This window comes from Bubalus kerabau, chromosome 23 (genome assembly GCF_029407905.1).
Source record: "Bubalus kerabau isolate K-KA32 ecotype Philippines breed swamp buffalo chromosome 23, PCC_UOA_SB_1v2, whole genome shotgun sequence".
Classification (NCBI taxonomy): Eukaryota; Metazoa; Chordata; class Mammalia; order Artiodactyla; family Bovidae; genus Bubalus; species Bubalus kerabau.
Window position 1 is genome coordinate 3,961,060 of NC_073646.1, and position 22,138 is coordinate 3,983,197.

The following is a 22,138-nucleotide window of genomic DNA, read 5'->3' on the forward strand; positions in this document are numbered from 1 at the left end:
AGCCGAGAGAATCTGTCCAGGGCGGGAGTGATCCCTGTCCAGATGGATCGGGGGCTGCTGACTGTGCAGGGCAGCGGGGACACGGCCCGCCAGCTCCTGCACTCCCCTGAGCCCTCCGGCTGTCACGGCAGCCGGGGCTCCTCACCTCTTCCTGTGCCGGGCTCCACCTCAACCCTCCTTCCTGTCTCATTTCAAAAGCCAACAAGCCTCACAGACAAATGAGTGAGCTGTGGCTGCCTCTGGCCAGCTCTCTGGCTTCGTCATCACCCCGAAAGCCAGAGGCAGGGGTTGCTGCCAGGGCTTCTTCCGAGGACCAAGTGCCCCCGCGGACCTGATGCTCAGGGGAAAGTGGTCCAGCCAAGGCTACAGAGGAGACAGGCTCACATCAGCAGACCTTTGCCTTTGGGGGGTGGTGGTGGGGGTAGGGAACCAGGCGCATGTGGGGCGTTCAGTGATTTGCCCAAGGCCGCACGGCAGGCAGCCGACTGGCCAGGGCTGGGGCTGTGTCCTGCCCCGGGCCGCACGGTCACCCCTCCTCCCCAGCCTCACCCGCTTTCCTTCTCTCTAGCACCCAGCAGGAACCTTTGCCTCAGCCGTGCCCCGCAGTGTCTTCCTGTCCCCGAGGCAGGTCAGCTGCGCCTGAAACACCAGGCTGTGGTGGTTCACTCAGGCCCCTGGAGGTGGACCACAGCACACGTGCTGCCTTGATGGGGAAGGACACGGCCCAGCGTGAACGTGAGAAAAGTTACAAAGGAGGAGAAATATAGGACATCCTCTGGTGACAGACAGGGAGCAAACCACTTCATGGGAAGCCACCGAGAGCAGCAGGTGATGACGTGGGGGCGGAGTGACAGGAGGGGGGCCTCAGCTTCCCTCTGCAAGCAGGTGGGAGCCAGCGATGGTTGCAGAGCAGGAGGGTGGTAGGCTCAGATGCCTGCAGCAGGTTGTGTGTGAGGGGAGGTGGGAGGGGGCATTGGTGTCAAGAGCTGCGTGGATGATGGAGGGGAGAGAGGAACCAGGGCGGCAGATCAGAAGTGCTTCGTACAGGGTCACCCTCCTGGCCAACCTTCCCGTCTCTCCCTCCCTCTCACGTGCCGGCCGGGTGCTGGGGGGACACACAGAGGCTGCCCTCGAGGAGCCCCTGGGGTGCAGGCAGGCAGAGTGCACTCTGGCGGCTGCAGCCTCGTCGGGTGGTGCAGCCCAGGCGTCTGAGAGCAGGCGCCCACAGGATGTGGGAACTGCAGGGGCCTGGGAACCGCAGTCACGCGGCAGAGGCTGGAAGGCTGCTCTGCTCCTCCCTCCACCACTCAGGATCCTGGGTGCAGGCGGAAACAGCATCCTCTGTGGGGATCTTGGGATCACCCCGAGTAGGCACTGCCCCACGACTTCCCTCCCCCATCCCCCACCCACCCCCAAAGGGATGGCCCGTGGCCGGCAGGGCCGGACCCCAGGCTGCCTCCACCGGCCGCTCTGACAAGTTCGAGGCCCTCTCCCGGCTCTCCTGGGGGTGTTCGTGTGTTTGGGGTGGGCATCTCCCATGGTGGTTCTCACTCTGGGACTTTCCATCCACCCGGAGTTGAGGTCCACTGGACGGGCCCCTCCCAGCTTGCCCACAGCCTGAGGCTTCCTGCCTGCAGGGGCCTCTCTGGGGCTGTGCAGGCCCCCGGGGCCCCCTTGCCTGGGCCCGGCTCGAGCTGGGCTGTGGGCCTCCTTCGACTGCTGTGAATGGCCCTGTCCAGGCCGAGGCCAGGCCACAGGAAGTGGAACCCACCCGGGAGATCACATCACAGGGCAGCGTGGGCGTCCCGTCGTTTCCTCCGACGGGCAAACGTTCCGCTGCCTGGAGCTCAGTGTGCGTCCTTCCTGTGCCCTGGCCAGCCGGGCCTCGGCTCCCTGTGGGCGGTGGGAGACGACAGCTCATCACTGGCTCCTTTTCAGCCAGTTAGCTGGACCTAGTCCCTCGTGCCTGATTCGGGTTTAATTCTTTCAGTCATGCTGTCCCAGGCGCCATCGACTATCTGGATGTAGTGGTCTTTCCTACAGGATGTAGTGGCTGGTTTAACCGCCTTTCCATGCTCTGCACTCAGTTCAGGCTGTGCCTTGAGCCTGGCCAGGCCCACTGCTGACTCCTGCTGGCCTCCAGGGATGCCCCGGCCAGACTGCACAGGCCAGGGTCTTCAGGGTCTTTGGCCCCCAGGCCCACCTTCCCTGGCTTCACCAGCTGGCGGCTTTTTATCAACTTTAATCTCTCCCCCAATGCCTCCTTATCCACCCGGAGTTGGTAGTGTTATGGGAGTTGGGATGCCGTCTGCCAGGACCCCCATCCCCGACCCTGGACTGTGCACCTGAAGCCGCAGGGTCTCCCAGCCAGCCAGTGACCCAGGTGAGGACCTGGTCAGCTCCCTCCTGCCTGACTTCATCTCGTTCCCCTAACACAGCCCACAGGGGAGGAGGCCTCAAGCCCTTCATCCAGGAAACACATGGTAGCTTCTTCGGTCTGATCAAGCGGGGATCTGAGCCCCGGCTTCTCTCCTGTCGCCCGCCCCCAGGCAGCAGACACGGGGAAGGCCGGGTCCTCCTCTGCCTGGTCACGGATTAGGACAGACAATACATGTTCAGGAAGCCCCATTTCACCTCCCCAAATGCTGCAGGCTGCTGAGGCCCAGCTCACAAACCCCTCTTCCGGGAAGCTGTCCCTTTGGGCCCCCCAAGCACTGACCCTCACAGCCTCCACTAGGTGACCAGAGGTGCTGGCCTGTTCCCACTTCTCCACAGGGCCCAGCACTTGGGCCAGAGCAAGCTTCACAAACTCACCCTGTTAAAATGCAGATTCTGACCCAGGGGGACGGACCCTGCAGGTGGGCGGCCCGAGCCTGCAGGTAACAAACCAGCGGGGGAGCATAGAGGGCAGAGCTCAGCGCCTGCTGAGGACTCTTGACTGTGGGCGTGTGGGTGGGCAGCGTGTGCGTGAGGGAACAAACCTCTATTAGTAATAACCAGCAGGCCTGGGTGCCCCAGAGATGCAGACAACGTGTGGGGGTGCTGGGGCCCCCCTCCCACAGCCCGTTCCTGGAGTGTGGCATCTAGAAGCTTTCAGTAAAGCCTTTATGTTTTTATTGCACATCATATAAAATGAACTGCACTGCACTTGAAACAGACAAGACATTCACAAGGACATAGAGACCAAACTTTTCTTTTTTGGCCCTCACCTGTGTTCCACAGCTACCACACGTACTGGCAAAACCAGGTAACAAAGAACTGTTTATTTGGGGGCTCACACGCTGTGCTGGCCTTCGGGACTGTTCAGTTTGGAGACTGCTGGTGACAATGACAGGTGTCTGGGCAGGATGGCACCTGGAGCACCTGGAGCACCTGGAGCCTGTGGACACTCGATCTGCTGGTGGAGGCCCGAGGACTGAGAAGGAAGACGGCAGGGGCAGGCTCGACCTGCCGCCTGTCTCAGGACACGGACACCTGTAACTGGTGGACAGAGGGGAAGACGCCTGACTCAGGCCTCACCCTGGCAGCTGGCAGTGGCCCATCACCCCTCCTGACACACGTGGAGACAAACAGTGGGCACCAATGGAGGGGGGCGGCTGGGCCCTAAATCCAGCAGACCACTCTGAGGATATTCCAGGATATTGAAAGCAGGCTGTTCCAGGGCAGTTACTCATAGAGGGAGAGTGTGGTCAGAAGACCTGGAAGCACCATGGGGGCCTGGCCTGTGGATGGACAGGGGCCGTAGGCCCTCACAGGCTGCTGACGGCCGGGGCTGGGGAGTGAGGGGCGGGCCTGCGGGCTCTGCCCCTCTTCTTGCCCGCGGGCTGCCGTCTCTTGCCGCGGGCTGCAAGCTTCTCCTTGCGGGTGGCGGCCGTGGTGAAGGTGATGCACTGGGTGTCCAGGAAGTCCAGCAGCTTCCCCGAGGCCACGTGGATGCCCTGCTGCTTCAGCTCAGCCTGCAGCTGCGCCAGCTCGAGGGGCTGGTATAGCAGGACCTTGCGGTAGAGGGCCGGCTGGGAGCGGATATAGCGCCGCACAGCCTCCTCTGTGGCCACTGCCCGGACGGCCACCTGTGAGGCGCTGACCACCTCCTCGCCCGCCTCCTCTTCTCCCACAGACTCCAAGGCCGCTCCAAACTCACAGAATGAGCTGAAAAGCACCAGACGGTAACACCTTGCAACACCCCTTCTATCCACCTCCACCCCAAGACCAGGAGCCTCTCTGAGGGCAGGAGTGTGTGTGTCTGCATCCCCTGCGAGCCCGGCATGTGGCAGGGACGACCCTGGGGCGGCAGGAAGCCCCAGGCTGCTATGTCCTCGGCACTGTAACTGCCGGCCTGAGCGGGACCACGCCCTCAGCCAGGATCTCATGCCGAGGGCAGCCACACTAGGCTGGCCCCACCTGTGGGCGAGCGTGTGGGAGCCCCAGAGGTCTGCCTGGGAGGCCCAGGGGGATGACCTTTAACCCCACCGCAGTCTCCTGTCGTCCAAAGCCAGAAGGCCACTGGGATTTCTGAGTGCCGGCCGTCAAGCCTCGCTTATGCCAGCTCTCGAGGCTCAGGGTCAGAGGGCTTATGAACACTGTGTTCTCACGCGGTTACCTCTGTGAGCTGCAGCAGCTGTCCCCGCTGTCCACAGGGGTGGCCGTGGACTCCTGCGAGGCCGGGAGCTGGGCGTCCCCACCAGGGTCCAAAGGCTCCTCCTTGGCTGCTGACACGCTCAGGGTAGAGATGCTGCCACCAGGCTGCTGCTTGTGATGTTGGGGGCCCTTGGTCTTGGCAGGTCCCTTTGACCTCTGGGGAACGCGGCCAGGAGGAGCCTCCAGCTGGGTGTGGCCAGCTGCCCTTGAAGCCTCAGAGGTCCGGGTGGTGTAGGTCTGGCTGCAGGGAGCCTCCAAGGGCAGCTGTGAGGACTGGCCCTCGTCCTCGGAGTCTGACTCCAGAGTCTGGTGAGTGTACTGGAATATCTCCTTCAGTTTCAGGACCATCTGGCGTTTGGGCAGAGGGCGGACCCCAAACCTGAATGGGGAAACAAGTGCGCTTCAGCAAAGAGCAAACAGTTATCAACAAATTAAACTGGTGGCTTTGTGTACTTGAATCTTAAATGCCTGACTCATAAGCATTCAGAGCTCAGTATCCATCCTGAATACCCACAGAGCAGACTCAGGAATATTCCAGAAGGACCACACTCTGAGTTGTGAGTGGTGGAGTAGCAAGGACCTTCCTGGGGCCCAGGGTGAACAGTGGAATTCACTGGAATGTGATAATTGTGATGTTCTTTTAAAAAACTAGGCCCCCATTCTCAGACCGCTAGGGCAAGAGTCCCATTCCCATCCACGTGGCACGTGGAGGCCCGTCCCCAGCGGGTGACCTGGAGGAGCATGTTTCTCAGCCCTGAGTCACATGGGGAACAGTAGGTGAAGAGCCAGGAGTCACGCGCAGCCCCCACCAACCAGAGGCTCCTGCCACCAGAGCCCAGAGCGGACCACCACAGCAGACCCTCCTGTTCCCCACTTAGCTGAGCCTGGACACACATGGGAGGGAGGGTCTGCTCGGAACAAGCTTTCCAGAAGGACACCGACCTGTCCAGCTCTTTCTTCAGCACTGGAGTCTCCATGATGGAGTACCTTGGCATTGGGGTTATGGGCACTTTTGGGGGCAAGTTCTTCTTCCGATCAGCACCTTCTGGACAGAACAAAAGAAACACGTTTCAGTAGGAGGGCCTCTTCTGGCTCGAGAAGTGTCGCCCACTTTGCTCGTGCTGCCCTCGCTCTGGGAGAGCGGTGATGACCCTTCCCCACTTGACTCTGGCATCCTGTCTTCCCGCCAAGAAGCATCACATGGCACCTGGGGGAGGCCAGGGCTCCGCGGTTTTGACGCTGCTAGGGGCTCAAAGGCGGGTAAGTGGGGGCCAGGGGTTGGGCTGAAGGGGCAGTGGGGTGACTGCTTATGGGGACAGGATTTATTTTCAGGTGATCCTGGAAATCGGACAGTTGTAGAATATTGTATTAAAAGTACTGAATTGTACATTTGAAAGGGTGAATTTTATGGTATGTGAATAACATCTTAGTAATGCTGTGTTTTTTTTTTTTTAAATCAATATTTAAAAGACAACTTAGGGACAATTTAGGCACATCTGGACTTGGGTTCTTATCCTTTTTATGAGCATGGAGCCCTTTGAGACACCAATGAAAACAACAGGCTCTGTCTCCTGAAAAATGCACAAGGTTCTTTATACAATTTCAGAGAGTCTATCACCCCCGTGAATCTCCCCTCAGATTCTAAGACGCCCTGGTCTCAAGTCTCCCGAAGTGGTTCTCACACGCCACCTGGGCACCTGTTAGAAATACAAATTCTTGGTCACACCCCAGATCTCCTGAAGCAGCCGCTCTGGGGTGGAACCTGGCCTAGTCTTCTTTTGAGATGAAAGTCAGGTAACTTTTCACGTGAACCATTCAGCAGCACTCAGACCATTCACAGCATTGTGCAGCCCCCACCTCTTTCTTGTTCTAAAACATTTCATTCCCCAGAGGAAGCTCCATGCCGGTCTGTCCCCGTTCTCCGCCCCCACCGCCCCTGGCGATCGCTCATCTACTTTCGGTCTCTGTGGACCTGTCCATCGGGGCAGTTCATATAAGCGGAGTCACACGGCGTGGCCTTTGTGTCTGGCTTCGCTCCCTGAGCACCATGTTTTCAAGGTTCGTCCGTGTTGTAGCCTGTGTCAGAGCTTTGTATGGCTGAGGAAGACTCCACTGTCGGGATGGACCGCCTTTTATTCCCTTATCAGCTGATGGACACTTGCACTGTTCCTACTCTTTGGCTGTTGTGAATAGCACTGCTGTGAACGAGTGTGCAGGATGTGTTTGAGTCCCGATCTCAAGTCTTTGAATGTTGGAGTGCAATGGCCTGGTGCTAATGGCAATTGTCTGACTATTTGAGGAGCCACATGTGTCTGCTCTTAAGATGAACCTGAGGGGCTCATCAGTCTCCCTGAAGTGCTGGTGAGGTATTCTGGAGTGGGGCCACAGACAGGGGTCCTTAACAGGAGCCCAGGTGAGCGCAGGATCCAGGCAGCTTTAGGACTCCCCCACTTACTAGCTTAACAAGTGTATGTTTGACAGCAGGCCTTTCCTCCCTAACCATGGAGGTCAGGCAGGCAAGGGGAGGGCTGGCCGCCCCTCGCTGTCATTATGACCCTTAGTGTTGAAACAGAGACAAACACCCTCCCAATACTCACGTGGCGTCTGTAACTTGTGTGACCTCTGAGGTCCATCTGTGCGCGGCGTCTGGGGCAGAGGAGGAGCCTCTGAGGACCTCTGATCTTCTTCGTTCCAGTCATCCCACAGAGCTGAGTTCAGAAAGCTCTGCCCGTGGCTCCCAGGGGAGCCGGCCCCAGAAGACTTCTCTTGAGACTTCCTCCGGCCAGTGTAGCTCCCTCGGATGGGGGTGGTGCCCAGCAGTGCCGGGGAGCGGCAGTCCCTGCTGTCTGGGGCGCCCTCTGCCCTGCTGCTGGGGCTGCTGGTGCTCAAGGGGCCCGTCCGCTCAAGGTTCAGGTGGTCAATGGGGATCGGTGAGAGGGGCTCCATGTGCCAGCACCAGTCCTCAGCTGGAATGGGGGGGTCACCGTCCAGCAGGGCGCTGCTGCTCGCCTGTTGGGAGGCTGCCTCCTGCTCGTCCTCACTGTCCTCCACCTCCACCACTTCACTCACGGGAGCCTGAGCCGCGGGGCTCCGGGCAGGAGGCAGGCACCTCGGGAGCTGCCCGGGGAGGTTGGTGAGGCCTCCTAAGATGGGCCGGGGAGCCAGAGGAGAAGCACATGGGAGGCGTCTGCGGCGGGGGCTGGATGGGCTGCTGCAAGCCTGCCTTCTCCCGTCAGAGCCTCCAGGAGTGGCGGGGCCCAGGTGTGGGGATGACATCTGGGGTACAATGACCGAAAACTTACTCGTGGCTTCGGGTTCGTCCCTGTTCTCTAACAGGGCCCTGGGCTTGGGCGGGGCCAGGGGGTCTGCTGGTGGCCTGGCCCCGAGGCCTGTGATCTGGGTCTGCGAGGAGCAGTCGCAGCTTCCGCCAGCCAGCGGGGTGGCGGGCACGAGCCACGAGGTGTCTGAGGTGCTGTCGTCAGTGCTGGCCCCCCGCCGCCCCTCCACCTCCTGCGGCAGCGGGGCCTGGCTTCCTCGTGGGCTTTGGGGAGGCTCCTGCTCCGCGTCGAGGTCGATGATGGAAAACAGTTCAGAGGACTTGGCGCTGACTTCCAGAACTTTCTTGTCTTCTAAGGGACTGTTCAGAAATGACTTTGCTTTGGTTTGCTCCAGTTCCAGCTCTTCATCTGAATCCAGTAACAGGATCACCTCATCTTCTCTGTTCACACTGCAGGAAGAGGTCTCAGGCCTGGAGCTCCGGCGGCCAGGTCCTGATCGGGTTAGATCCATGGGTGGAGATTTTTCTGGGAAGATCAGGACCCCTTTACCTCTGCGTTCCAGTGTGGAACTACATTCCTTGTCTTTCTGGCCTGGGTCCTCACACGATAAGGGAAGGCGCCTGGCTCTCTTTGGCTTCGGTGATGAGTTCTGGGAGGCCATGCTGGAAGCTGTGCCCTGTAACTGGGGTATCGGTGGGGACAGGTCACTGGGGCAACGAGGGTGAGGACGTGTCTGGCGAGGACTCCGGCCTTGATGGGGCTGTGGTGGGAAGAAGCGTGAGCGTGAGGGGGGTGCCTGCTGGTGGACAGGGGGATGGAAGCCCTCTACCTCCCTTTCTTGGATGGTCCTGTTTCCTTCTTCCCAATCGCTCGTCACCCGGGAGAGTTCAGGGTATCCCGCTTGAGGTGATGAAAAAGGCTGTTGAATGTTATCATCATCAGCTGAGCACAGAGGGGCGCTTTCCTGCCTCTCTGCCCGGCCCTGGGTGGGGCTGGAGGAGCAGGGAGGAGCCAGTGCTCCCTCTGGGGCCTCTGCTTTCTCTCCCTCGTTCAAAGCCTGGTTGCTGGGGGGCAGGAGTGTGGACTGTCTCGTGTTTCCCCATTTGGCTGGGGTCTCATCTCTTCCTTGCCCGGATGATTCCACCTGCTCTGCATTTTCTGGCTGTTCTTTATCCTGTTCACTTGTGAGGATTTCCCCCAAAACTGGACCGTCCTCCCCAAGCAGGTCGGCTTCTCCCTCTGGCTCTGGAGCTTTCTCCCCCTGGAGCAGCTTTCGCTGAGTAGCTGCGAATTCATAAATTTCTTCCATCTCCTCCTCGTTGACCTTTTCTCTGTCTTCTTCGCGGCCCTCAGGCTTCAGCAGGTCCTCTGCTCCCTCCCCCTCACCCAGCCACACAAAGTGCAGGAGCTCTCGGAAAGTCTCTACTCTGCCGTCAGCGTCGTCTTCCTGCTCCTTTCCCTGTCCACCTTCTGCATCCATCACAAAGGGCACTTGTTCGCACAGGTCAACAAGCTCACTCACCCCAAACCTGCAACAGGAAAGCCATGCGTCACCACCCCCTGCGCAGAGGCAGCGCCCTGGCTCAGGAGGCTTGGGGCAGGAGTCCTCATGGGCGGGACGGCCATGACTCTCCCTGGCCCTTCCCCACTCCCCTGCAGAGACAGTGCCCATGTCCATGCCCAGCAATGCCCCAGGCCACTCAGCTCTAGAAACAGCATTTGGGGAGGGCCCACTAGCCCCACTGTGCAGCCTGAGCGTGGCCTGAGAGGGGACCGCGGGGCTGGGTGGTTCTATGACCGGACCCAAAGCACCGGGACTCACACACGGGGACGCCCAGGCCGGTTCGGGTTAGCCCGGACACGTGCGCCGGCCTGCCTGGTGCTCTGCCATCTCATCGGCACCCCGGAGACGCCGGAGGCCAAGCCTGCCCCTCCCCAGGTTCCAGCCCAGAGGTGGAAGCAGGACACGGGGGTGGAGAGACCAGGCAGCTGCAGTGTCAGGGGCGTCAGAGCAAGCATCCTGCTGACGTCAGCCTTCTGGGACTTGGAGGGGTGGCCGTTGGGCAGCTCTGGTGGCGGAACCACCGAGGGTGGCAGGGCTGGGGGTGGGGGCTGAGACCACCCCCTCGTTACTCCCAGAGAGTGAAAGCCACTGGGCTCCCCTCCAAGTGTTCCCTGTGGCCAGAATCTTGGTCAGTACACCCTGTTCAAGGTCACCACTGGCCATAAACTTGGGATTAAAAGGTACAGGAAGGACTCAGCCCTGATCTCTCATGGGCCATCAACCAGATAATCCCTGTCGGTTACTGTCAAAAACCGAGAAGTAAGTGGAAAGAACAGCCCGGACCTCTGGGCCAGAGAGCACAGGTCAGGGGCCAGCTGGGGAGTCAGGACGGTGTCGGCGGCATAGAGGTAATGCAGGAACGCCTGGGCGGCCTCGGCGCTGACGTCACGCAGCAGCACGCGCTGGCGCCTCAGGTCACCATCCTCTTCAGCCAGGAAGGCTTCACTGTTTATCTGAGGGGCAGATGCACATGGAAGAGTTACTGATGGGACAGCCGTGACCCGGGGCAAAACAGGCCTCAGGAGGTTCTGGGCGCCTTGGATCTCGGCCTAGGATGGGCATTAGCCAGAGTCGCTCCATTTAGCTGACCAGGAATTCTGCAGGTTAGGGCACAAAACTTGTCTGTTTCCAAAGTCAAGTCAGTGATAGAGGCTTAAGGAGCCAGTCAGTCCTCGTTGACAAGCCTATCAAAGGCACTAGAACTTTCTGACGAGACTGACAGCAGTTTCCGGGATTCTGTGACGCCACGTTCAAGTCCATGGCACGTTCAAGTCAAGACATGGCAACACAGAGATGTCATAGCAGCTCAGCCTTAAAGAGGTCAGTCAGGGGCTTCCCTGGTGATCCAGCGGTTAGGACTTCACACTCTCACTGCCAAGGGTGAGGGTTCAATCCCTGGTTGGGGAATTTAAGATTCTTCAAGCCACACGGCATGGCAGAAAAAAACAGAAGGTGATTATAAGACTTTACTGATATGTAAACAGAGGAAAAGGAAACAGTTCTGGGGAAAACAGGATTTTTATTCAACGGAACAAGAAATCTGATGTTTCCTAACCCTGAGCTTATCTCCTCATAGCACTTCTTGACTCAGACCTGTCTTCTCCAGGGAAGCACAACTTTGATGGCATCAGAAGAAGAACAGGTCAGAGGCAGTGGGCGGAGAGTAGGGGTGTGGGGAGGAAAGGGGCAGGAAGACGGAGGGAGAGGCTGGGGACAGAGGGGAGAGTCGGGGGGAAGAGGTGTGAGAGGGAGGGGAGGGAGGAGGGAAAAGAGCAAAGGGGGAGCAGGCCGCCTGGCCACGCACTTACATGCTGCATGAGAAGTGGGCATCGGGCGTAGAGCACAAACTTGTGGGCATAGAGCACCTCCCCACTGTCTATCTGAAACTGGATGTCGCTCAGGTGAGGGTTGTTGACCATGGCACTGAAGTCGGCCACCAGCAAACCGAGGGCGAGCTGAAAAGAGAGGGGGAGAGTGGCCACTCCCACCTGTGGGCCCCCGAACCGTGCAGGTGCCCAACAAACGGGGCGCAGGCAGCCAGTCAGGGCCTCCTGCCTCACAAGGTCCAACGTTGGGCTCCACCCTGAAGTTACCTTCAGGCCCTCAGAGACAGGGAAGAGCAAGACCCAGTCCTTTCTCAAGTTCTCTGTCACACCCAATTCCCTGGCCTAGAAAGGAGGCCCGGCCCGTGGAGACGGAGGCCCGGCGCGTGGAGAGGCGTGGGTGACGGCCTCACCAGGATGCAGTGGCAGCGTCAGCAGCTGCTAGGTCTCCGTGAGGAAGCCACCAGCTCAGCCGGATGTGACAGGTGGGACCTGAGCCCAAGCAGTTGTGGGGCCGGCTGGGAGGAGTCCATGTCCCTTCTCTGACGTCCCAGGGAGAACTTGGTGACAAGCGCTTGGCTGATACCAATGTGTTCATGGGATGACACCTTCTCTAAGGAAAACCCAGTTTCTAACCCAGAAAGTCACCAGTACAGAACATGAACTGTTAGCTGGAGGCCTCCAGGACTTTCACGAGTCAGTTGGTCAGTCCCGTCGGCTGGATGAAGCACCCTCACAGAGCAAGGGTGCTCCCCGGGCCCCAGGACAGAGTAGGCTCCCGGGGCCGGGCTACTGAGGTGCCCCTGGGGTTCAACAACAGAAGGGACAGAACCTGGCTCAGCTCAGGGGCCATCAAGGGGCGCCCGTGGGCTCTGCAGGGGCCTGGAGGCTGGCTGGGAGCCGGCCGCACTGAACATACAACAAGCATTGCAGCTGTGACCACGGAGCTGCGAGCAGGACCAGACATGCTCACCGAAGCCTGGCCGCCCTCCTCCGGGTACTTCTCCTTGGCTGGCAGGACAAACCCAGTCAGTGGAAGGCCACCGAGTGACAAGTCCATCCCTGAAAGGATTTGCAGGTTAAAATCATCAAACACCTGGGAAAGAGCATCATCCAGCTGACCCGAGGACGTCGTCACGTGAGGCGAACTGCCCAGAGGCCACCTGCACCGCCACCCCTGCCCAACAGAGTTGTACTCGGGAGAGAAAGCCGAAGTCAACCCTCACGACCACTCGCTCTGGCGAAGGCTCTTTCCTCAGTCAAAGCTGGAGGAAAACTGACGGACTCGCCTGAGTCACATTCACCTTTGAGGAGAAAGGAAAGCACCCAGAGAGACCACCTCCTCCCGTCAGACAGGGTGAACCAGGCCTGTGGACCCAAGCGGCCATCGCGGCCCTGGTACCGGGGCGGGGAGGCCCTGAGGGTCGGGGTCTCACCTGCAGCCCCTCCTGAGCCGGCCAGGTCCCTGCTGCATGGGCTGGCAGGCAACCCCTCTCCCGCCAGCTCCAGCAGATCCTGCAGCGCTTGGCGCTCCCTCTGGCTGGCAGAGGGTGCTGGGCTCCGGAGGCTGTGGCCCACGGGGTGGGTGCTGGGGGCAGAAGCGGGTGTTCCCACACTCAGTTCTGGCAGCTTGAGTGGCTGTGGCAGCCGTGTGGGCTCCTGTGTGAGACCCTGAAAGAAGTAGGTGAGCCAGAGTGAGCATGTGGTCCTCCACCACCTTGAGGGTCCTTGGGGAGCGAGCCCCAGCCAGAGCCACTTGGGAAGCTTGTCGCCGCTATCCCTGTCAGCAGGCACCTCTGTCTTGGCAGGGGCCACGCCTGGGGCCTTCGCATCCACAAAAGGGGCCCCGGCTCTCCTAGTGGCATCTAAATTGCTTCAAGCAGGTGAGTGCCAATTCCACACCTGTACACAGGCCTGTCTTGTTCCTGGGTCCCATCACAGGCAGATTATACCAGTCCAGGGTTGGACCTGGGACCCTGCATTCTGAACTCTCCAGAATCTTAACACATTTGGAAACCTGTGGGCCTCCCTGTTCCTACTGTGCGAACCGTCTGGTTGTTGCAAAGACAACACAATAGACTCCACATCACGGTCCTCGGCTTCCTCCCCTCTGCACTTGGTGCTGCAGCCGGAGCCTCCACCCTCTCCCCGAGCCCACCTGCCCCACCGGAAGGGAGCACACCTTGGCGGGCCACTGCGGCACCAGGGGAGGCACCAGGCTGGCCGTGTAGAAGGACTCCAGGGCCCCAGCCCCGGTCAGGGCACTGGCCTCCCACAGCAGGTTCTTCGGCCCCCCGGGCGGTCGCAGGGCCCAGCTGCCCCTGGCCAGCTCTTCCTCTAGAATCCTGCTGGTGGGGAGCGGCGGCGTGCTGGACGGCTCCACCTCCTCCGACAGGAGCTGGGCCACGCGGTCCTCTATTTGCCGGCCCGTGGTCTCTGCATCCTGGACTAACAGCTGTGGTGGGGTTGTGGGGGCTTTCTTCTTGCGGGTCTTCTTCTCTGGAGAAAAAACAGAAGCAGCATAGAGTCATCCTCCCACCGGGGACCCCAGGGGAAGCTTCGGCAGCTGCCTGCGGCCAGGCTTCTCAGCACCCCACTCAGCCGCCGCACCTGCTCCTAGCCTTGTCCTCTCTGCAAAAGCATTCCCCAGCCTGAGCGCTGCCGGCACCGCCTTCTGCTCCGTCTCCGAGCGGGACAGAGCTGTGGCCACCAGCAGGTCCTCGGAGGGCTCCTCGGGCTCAGTGACCTTCCGCCTCTTCCGTGGCTCCTTCTTGGTGGTGGCTCCCTTCCGCTTCAGACAGCCAGCTCCATCGCTGAGGCTTAAATGGCAGCCAGACCAAAAGGTGAGTGAGGCTAGAGGGGTGAGCAGTTCCTGCTCTGAGGGTCCCTGCTCATCCCGGGAGGGCTGGACCCCTTCTCCTCGGTGGGGGGAATGAGAGGAAAGGGGTAAACGTGGATTCAACATACAGAAGGATCAGCACTTTGTGTGCTCAAACTGTTAGGGATGGGAGGATCTCACGAAGGACTTGTGGAAACCAGTCCATGCCAGCTGGTCGGTTCAAGAGCCTCTGAGGACGGAGCGCTGTCCCCTCCCGGTCCCTGTGGAGACTGTGCCCAGTTTCCTTCTGAACCGTTTCATCTCCAGAATCAGCGCTCTGTTGTCTTCCACCACTACAAAAGGCCTTTTTCTTTTTTTAAAAAAAATCAACATACTTTGATCTCTCTTCCTCTTCCTTTGACTTACCTGGGTGCCGGAGTGCCCGAGGCGCCCGCGGGCTGAGCCTCCTGCAGGCGCACAGCCTGGAGCAGGAGCTGCGGGCCGACCTCCATCTTCACCGCACACTGTTTCAGGTGACTGATTCTGCTCTTCAGGGTGAGGAATGGCTTGCCGCAGATGGGGCACTCAGGGATCAGAGGCGTGGGGAAACTCCGCGCCTTTTCAGCCTCATCCAAGCACCTGGAAGAAGACAGCAAAGGTGGGACCACCCTTCCCTGGCCACGTGATTGCAGACAGGGCTCAGGTCAGCGTGGTCGTGCTGTGGGCCAAGGCTTGCTCCCCCCACAAGCTGGGGCCTCCCCACAGCCTGCAGTCAGCCTCCAGACCCTGCATTTAGGTTTCTGTGAGCAAAGGTGCCTGAGGAAAGCAAGGATGTATTAAACACAGAGTCACTGGAGTCAGCATATGAGCCAGCAACCGAAAATAGATACTCAAGCAAATACATGAAAAGTGTGTTCACAGTAGCTCTATTCACAAAACCCAAAAGGTGGAGACAGATGTCCATCAGTGGATGAATGGATGAACAAGATGCGGTCCAGCCATACAGTAGAATATCATCAAGCCATAAAAAGGAGGGAAGCACGGAGACAGCACAGCATGGATGGCAAGTGAAAGAAGCCAGACACGAAAGGCCGCAGGTTGTGAGTCCACTTATGTCTGGAACAGGCAAGTCTCCAGAGACAGAAGGCAGGTGAGTGGCTGCCAGGGGCTGAGGAAGAGAGGGCAATGGGGGCGCCTGCTTCATGGGTCTGGGGCTGACCGTGGTGATGGCTGCACAACTCTGAATGCACTAAGTAAACCCGACTGCACTGCTCACTTTAAATGGCTGAATTGTATGCTACACAAATTCTCTCTCAAGCTGTTTAAAAAAAAAAAGCAAGGCTGGACCAACCCTGATACTGAAGTACTAATCTCAAGATTCCCCCCTGGAGCCCTGGAGATTCCACAGGAGCCTTGGAGCTGGTCACACCTATGGGCGAGGTGAGCACAGACAGGCGACGGTGGAGCTGCTCCTACCGGTTCACGTGCTGCTGCCTCCGTGTCACATTCATGGCTGAGAGGTTCTTCTGACAGATCTGGCAAAAGAACAACCCTGTCCCCTCCAGGCTGTCGTCGGGCGTGGACGCCTGTTCCTGCCCAAGCTCCTGCTGGAGGGCCAAGGCCACTGCAGTGTCGCTTTCTGTGGTGGGGAGCCCGGGCCCACACCCTGTGGAGACACAAGGACCCATGAGGACCAGCTCGTCCTTGGACCTCGCGGAGCAAGGACACTGGGTGGGGCGTGAGGAGCCCAGCCCCAGCCCGGGGAGACCGGACACCAAGCAGGGTACTCCCCAAACTTTTAACAGGCACAAGGACCCCCAGGAAGCTCGTTAAAGTGCAGGTCAGGAGGCTGGCACTCTGGGGGGCTAGGTGGAGCCTGAGACTCTGCATTTCGGCCAACTTCCAGGCGAGGCCGCTGTGGCTGGTCCAGGACCACTCTCTGAACATCAGAGCCCTGAAGAACTTGCCTTTTGTTTCCCATTTCTGCTAAAGTGGCAACCCTGGGCATTCCAGGATTGTAAGGCTCCTACTCCAATGAATCCTAGCTTTCCTCTTTAAAGCTCAACCTCTCCTACGGCTCTGACTTTTTCTTGCCCTTCCAGGTCAGAGTCGAATGCTGCTCTTGGTTTTTCCTGGCATCAGACCAGAGGATGGACTGATTCTAATCTTGGGATGGTGCCCAAGGCGGCCGTGCCCGCTGTTGTGGCCCTGTCATACCTGATGTTGCTGGAGCAGACCCTTGGCACTCACACGGGATGTGCCCTGAGAACAAAGCCAGAAAAGCACCATACTTCATTTTGGTCCAGTACTTTTTTTAAACAAAGAAATGGTTTATCTCTCCTTATTATTACTGGGTATGATGTGAAGACTGATGGAAACAACTCAGTCACATGCAGGGCAGTGGCTGGGCTCATGCACTGGCTGAGTGACCCCTCTGCACCCCTTGGTGCCCTGTGGACCAAGGACTGATGCCACATCACTGTGTCACCTGCGTGGGCCTTTAGGGTAGCCTGAGAATGCTCAGTAGTCCTGAGGTGAAACCTGCAAGTAAATCCTGGGAAACTATGGATTTACTGGCTGTAGCTCTGTCAATACTTTCTTCCTATTTCTTTTCCTTTTGTGTATTTTCACCAGGGATGAGGATTCCTGCTGTTTAGGGGATAAAGCACCATGGACAGTACGAGCCTCCTGGGGTGGTACAACATGCAGCATATGGCACTTCCCTGCAGGAAGGGGTTACATGACATCAGGCAGAAACCAGCAAACCCAGAAAGTGGGGAGTTTTAAAAGACAATTGTCCTGGATTTTTTAAGAAGTCAGTATCACAAAAAACAAGGACAAGATAAGAGACTGTTATAGAGTCTAGACCAGAGAGACTACTGAGCCACGGCTATAAGCAGCGTGTGACGAATCCCTGTTCAGGAAGAGTTCGCTACAGAAGCAGTCCTTGGGGCAGCCGGGGAAATCTGAATGTGCGCTGGACAGCAGGCAGTGTTCTGGAATCACGTGTGTTTATGGAATTGTGGTTATGTAGGAGAGTCTAGGCGTGAAGCATCATGATGTCTGTGACTTGCTTTCTGACAGTACAGAAGTGGTGTCCATTTATAGAGACAAAAAAGGTGTGGCAGAATGTCCACTGTTTGTTAAATCTAGGTTGAGGGCATAGGGATTTCATTGTAATATATTTTTCTGACTCTTTTGAATGGGAAAATTTTTCTAATAAGTCAAAATGAAAAAAGAGGAAGTGGTACCTTCTCAAAGAAGCTAAGTGAGAAATGACCCAGGGGACCCTCTTTTCTCTGGCCAGAGTGGCAAAGGCAGAGCATGGGGCAGAAGGCCCACCCCTGGCTGAGAAGGCAGGCTCCTTCCTGACCCCTTTCCCCCAACATCATCCCTGTTGGGAAGACAGCGCTTCCTTCATACCGTTCACCGCCATCACATCTTGAGGGCCCTTTGAGACATTTTCTTCAGGTGCAGCCTCGAGCGAGCAGCCTTCGGAAGCATGTTTTAAGCGCTCAGGGTCTGCTCTCTTGAACTGCTGCATTCGCTGGAGCACCAGCTCTGCCGCCCTGGGTTTGGAAGGACTTGGCGCCGTTGCAGTCAGGCAGGAAGGAGGGGGCTGCAAGAGGCTGTCCACGGTGGCCTCTGGCAAGGAGGAGAACATTCACATGCGTCAGTTCTAGCAGGAGAAACCGAAGGTTCTTCTAGTTCCAAAGACCTCAGCTTTCAAAGGGGTCCTTTACTGACTACATTAGGTGTAACTCTAAAGTACTGATTGTTTTTTGGTAGCCTCACTGTTTCTGGTGATAAAAATATCCCTGCCATGTGTATCTGTGATGGGAGGGGGCACATTTCTGAGGTGATAAACATGTTCTAAAATTAAGTGGTGGGGATGGCTGCACAACTCTGTGAATGAAGTCACTGAACCGTCCACTTGAAAGGGGTCAATTTTATAGAATGTGAATTGTATCTCTATAAAGCTGTTACTAAAGAGTTATTAATGACAAACACATATCTTTCTAGGTCAGAAGTTCTCCTTTAACTTGGTGTCTGAAGATGACCTCTGGGGGATCCATGCAGCCCCTGATGCTGCATGTCCCCCGCAGGTGTGTTTGGGGAGCGTGCAGTGTTCGGGGGAATCAAGCATAGCTTTCACTAGACGCGCAAAGGGAGCGTGAAAGACCAGTAACGTTTTGCGACATTAATGAAGCCTTCCAACAGTCTCTGTGAGCTAAGGCTTTACCACCACTGCACCAGGGAGGTCACGCTGACCACACAGGTAAAAACAGTATTTAAGATCAGGAAGTGACGGTGAGAAAAATTTAGAAACAGAATTCAGGAGTCCAAAGATCTTGTGCTGTATTATATACGCAAGGCTGGTTTTCAGTTCTGCATGAAGAATGTATGTTAAGCATGTGGTTTAATATACCAGGGCAGCAGGGTGAGCAAGTTGCTTTAAACAAATAAACAGAGAAGAATAAAAGGTGTTTGGAAGAGATAGGAAGGACAAGAAGATTCTCCTGGGACTCAAACCCACATGGCATATGCCTTCTACCTTCTCAGCAGCCTAAGCAAATTGGCTTACCCATTGCAACTTACCCACTTTGGAATGAACCCAAGAAAATGAGAGAAGTAGCATTATTTTTATGTTCATGAAAAAAAAAAAAACAACACAAACTCATGTTAACTGCATGATGTAAACGTTAATAGGAAAATGAAAGAGCAGATGGCCCCAAATATATCATGTAGACAATTCATACAAGGGTAATGAATATTTTCTTAATGACTATTGTTTAAAACAAGAGTCAGCAAACTATGGTCTTGGGCAGGCTGCCTATTTTTGTAAATGAAGCTTTGCTGGAACACAGCCCATTCAATTATACATTGTCTAGGAAGTAGTTTGGGACAGAGACTGTATGGCCGGCAAAGCCAAAGAAACTTACTAGCTTTCAGAAAGTTTTCTGATCCTTGGTTTAAAATGGTGCAAATCACCTCTGGTGTCCTCTCTGGCAGAGGTTCTGACTGGTTACCTGTCTGGGTGCTCCATGCGCTATCCTGGAGTACAGCAGAAGTGGGTACACCTCCCTTGGTGTTTTCAGGGGGAGCTGGTGCAGTCTCTGGCCTCTTGGGTGCCCTGTGCTTTTGAGTCCGTGGGACCTGGCCGCCAGGGCAAGTTTTCCTCTCAGCGGCGCCTTGCGGGGTTTTGCTCTTAGAAGCCGTTGGTTTGGTCCTTTTTGGTTTGCTTCTTATCTGGGTGCCGTTGGAGGTCTTTTGTGTCTTCTTTTCCTTTGACACTTCCTTGGGGCCATTCTTTTTCACCCTTTGGAAAAAGCTGGCACAGAGTTCCTGAAAGTCATCATCTGACTCATCCATCATCTGACGGGTTTGAAGGCTTTCAGGCTGGTCTTCGGAGAAGTGAGGGTCGATATGGGGGCGTGTGCACAGGTGAGAGAGTGAACCCAAGTGTGAGCCTGGCCAGGCCTCATTCACACTGGAAGCTTCATTATGGTTCCTCGCTGCTTCTCACTGTAGTACCTGGAGAGTTTGCACAGTTGAGCAGGATGTACTGTTCCCTCCCTCCATAATGATTTCAAATGTCTTTCTTGGACTTCCCGGTGGTCCAGTAGATAAGAATCCACCTGCCAATGCGGGGGACATGGGTTTGATTCCCAGTCTGGGAAGATCCCACGTGCTGCAGAGCAACTTGGCCCATGGGCCACTACTGAGCCCACATGCGGCGACTACTGAAGCCCGTGAGCCCAGAGCCTGTGTTCTGGAATAACAGAAGCCACCACAGTGAGATGCCCATGCACCGCAATGAAGAGCAGCTCCGGCTCACTGAAACTAGAGAAAGTCCAAGAATGGTGAGGACCCAGCACAGCCAAGAAAGATAAGTAAATAAAATTTTTAAAGTGTCTTTCTTCAAACTGAACCTGTGTTTAGCACACTGAAAGCTTACCTTTATTAAAGTTCACATCTGAGAGGGTCTGTTGTCCAGTAGACGCCTCCCAGAGAGAATACATGTGGCCCTGGTGCTCAGGTGATTCCCCAGGATCTCCATGGTGATAAAGCACATGTGGTCCATTTAAGTTTTCACCTGAGAAAAACCAAAAGCATTGAAGTGTAATTAGATAGATATTGTCATTTTATGCCATTTCTCTCAGGAAGGTACAAGAGCATGTGGAGTATGGGAAAAGTCTTCAGGGTAACAATACCCCTGTCAAATACTCAGCTATAGCCTGGTTAACACAAAATAATCATCCTACAGGTTACCACAAAGCAACAGGGGAGAGGGACCTAAAGACTTGTCAAAGCATGTTCTTCCATGGGCAGAAAAATGTATGCATCTTGGAAGAGTAACCAGAGTCTGGGGAATGAATCCCATGAAGAGCGGTCACCACAGAATCAAGATAGTCCCTGAATCCAGAAAAACTATCTCTGGTCCCAAGGCCTTCAGGTCTCAGAGGCTCTATCAGCAAGCAATATAATAAGAGAAAGAGGGAATGTGCACTTGAACTCTCAGGAAGAAACCAAAGACAGGAATACAGCAGTCTCATCCTTCATTGACAGAACCAATTTTTCCAAATCAGAAAAACATCACTTTTCTCTATTCTCACCCCAGCAACTCTCCTAACTCACGTGACCAGAATGCTGCCCATGTGCAAAGGCTGGGCCTTACCAGCATGATTATTTATATTGGCACAGTTTAGTGGAGTTTTGAAAATCAAAACTGAATAACCCAATGATAGAGTGTTCATTTCAGATACCATAAGGCAGTTTCCACGGTCCAGGTAATCCATTAATCATCTAGTTTTCCAGAGTGGGGCAGACACACACACCTAAAATCTACTTTGCATGGCTGGCTTATTTTCATCTTCCATCTCCTTAGAGAAGCTTGTTTTCTCAGTCTTTACCTAACTGAACCCTCTCCACTCCCATTTATTTTCTATCATCACACACTGTTTTCACAGTGGCATTTATCATGTTATAATCACATGTAATAGATTTATTGAATGCTTACTGTGCAGGCAGCCATCCCACGTGCTTTAAAAGTCTAACTAGTTTAATATTTACAACAACTCTACTAGGTAGGACCTATTGACATCCCTTCTGTACAGCAAGGAACAAAGCACAAGAATGAGAAACTGGCTCAAGTTCACACAGCCTTTCAAGAGGCAGGCTGGGATCAAATCCAGGCAGTGTGGTTCCAGGGCATTAGCTCTTATATTTTTATTCAGTAGCTTGTTTTGTGTTCCCTACTAAGCTCAAAACTTCACGAGGGCACGCACTCATTTTGTATTCTCTTTGGCTGACAAGGTGCCTGACTTAAGTGCTCGACAGTAATCTGTTGACTTCGGTACGATCGGGAGCACCAGAGAAAGTGGTGGGAGCGAAGGCTGCACAGAGAAGCAGAGATGCGTGTCTGAGCGCCTGGAACGTCAAGCCAAGCAAACTGTTGGACGTGGTAGCTGGAGCAAACTCCAGCCTCCACACCGCCCTGAGTCGCGACATCTCTGCCGGTATAAGTCTAAAACAGTGTATCTGCCATAGGCGCTCTATCGGTATTTGCTAAGGAGTAACGGATCCAAACGAGACGGCAACTCCCAGAGGGCCGGGGACTCTGCCTACCCAGCTTGGTACCTACCGCGGCCGGGCTCACTGCAGACGCCGAAAGAATGAATGGGCAGGTGAGGGGCGGACCCCCCGCCTCCCCTAACCCGGTGACACACGGGTTGCCACCTGGGGAAGGGCTGCCAAGGACTTTGGCGGCTACAAAGGCAGATGGCTAATTCCGATCGCCAGTCGGACGCCCGGGCCGTGACCCATGGATATCCGGATCCCCCCACCCATCTTCCGTTCAGACAGCCCTGGCCCCCTCTACCTAAGCCCGGCTCCTGCCTTTAACCGCGGCTGGGGGCGGGCGAGGAAGGCTCTTTTCTCTCAGGAGAGCGAGAAAGGCCTGAGGCGGCAGGACCTCCTCTCCCCGGTGCAGACTCCCGGCCCCAAAGCCCGACTC

General features: G+C 56.3%; 1 protein-coding gene across 1 annotated transcript; it reads right to left on the minus strand.

The window, feature by feature from the left end:
* Positions 1–3,133: 3,133 nt before the first annotated feature.
* Positions 3,134–22,123, minus strand: SLX4 (SLX4 structure-specific endonuclease subunit). The gene is made up of 17 exons (XM_055561579.1): positions 22,004–22,123; positions 21,767–21,780; positions 20,081–20,218; positions 19,152–19,760; positions 17,545–17,766; positions 15,598–15,787; positions 14,548–14,760; positions 13,914–14,122; positions 13,486–13,802; positions 12,740–12,974; positions 12,277–12,365; positions 11,289–11,435; positions 10,264–10,433; positions 7,236–9,445; positions 5,581–5,683; positions 4,601–5,017; positions 3,134–4,149 (listed from the first exon to the last, which is right to left on the minus strand). The coding sequence occupies exons 4-17, from the start codon at positions 19,495–19,497 to the stop codon at positions 3,750–3,752; spliced, it is 5,268 nt and encodes a 1,755-aa protein (XP_055417554.1). The 5' UTR covers positions 19,498–19,760; positions 20,081–20,218; positions 21,767–21,780; positions 22,004–22,123; the 3' UTR covers positions 3,134–3,749.
* Positions 22,124–22,138: the final 15 nt, after the last annotated feature.

Excerpts from the sequence above, each read along its gene's own strand:
- SLX4 (XM_055561579.1), bottom strand. The coding sequence starts at position 19,497 with ATGATGGATGAGTCAGATGATGACTTTCAGGAACTCTGTGCCAGCTTT. Across the intron at positions 17,767-19,151 it reads CGCATGGAGCACCCAGACAG|AGGCCACCGTGGACAGCCTC; the intron begins GTAACCAGTCAG and ends CCTCCTTGCCAG. Across the intron at positions 5,684-7,235 it reads ACACAAGTTACAGACGCCAC|AAGGTGCTGATCGGAAGAAG; the intron begins GTGAGTATTGGG and ends TGTTCTGTCCAG.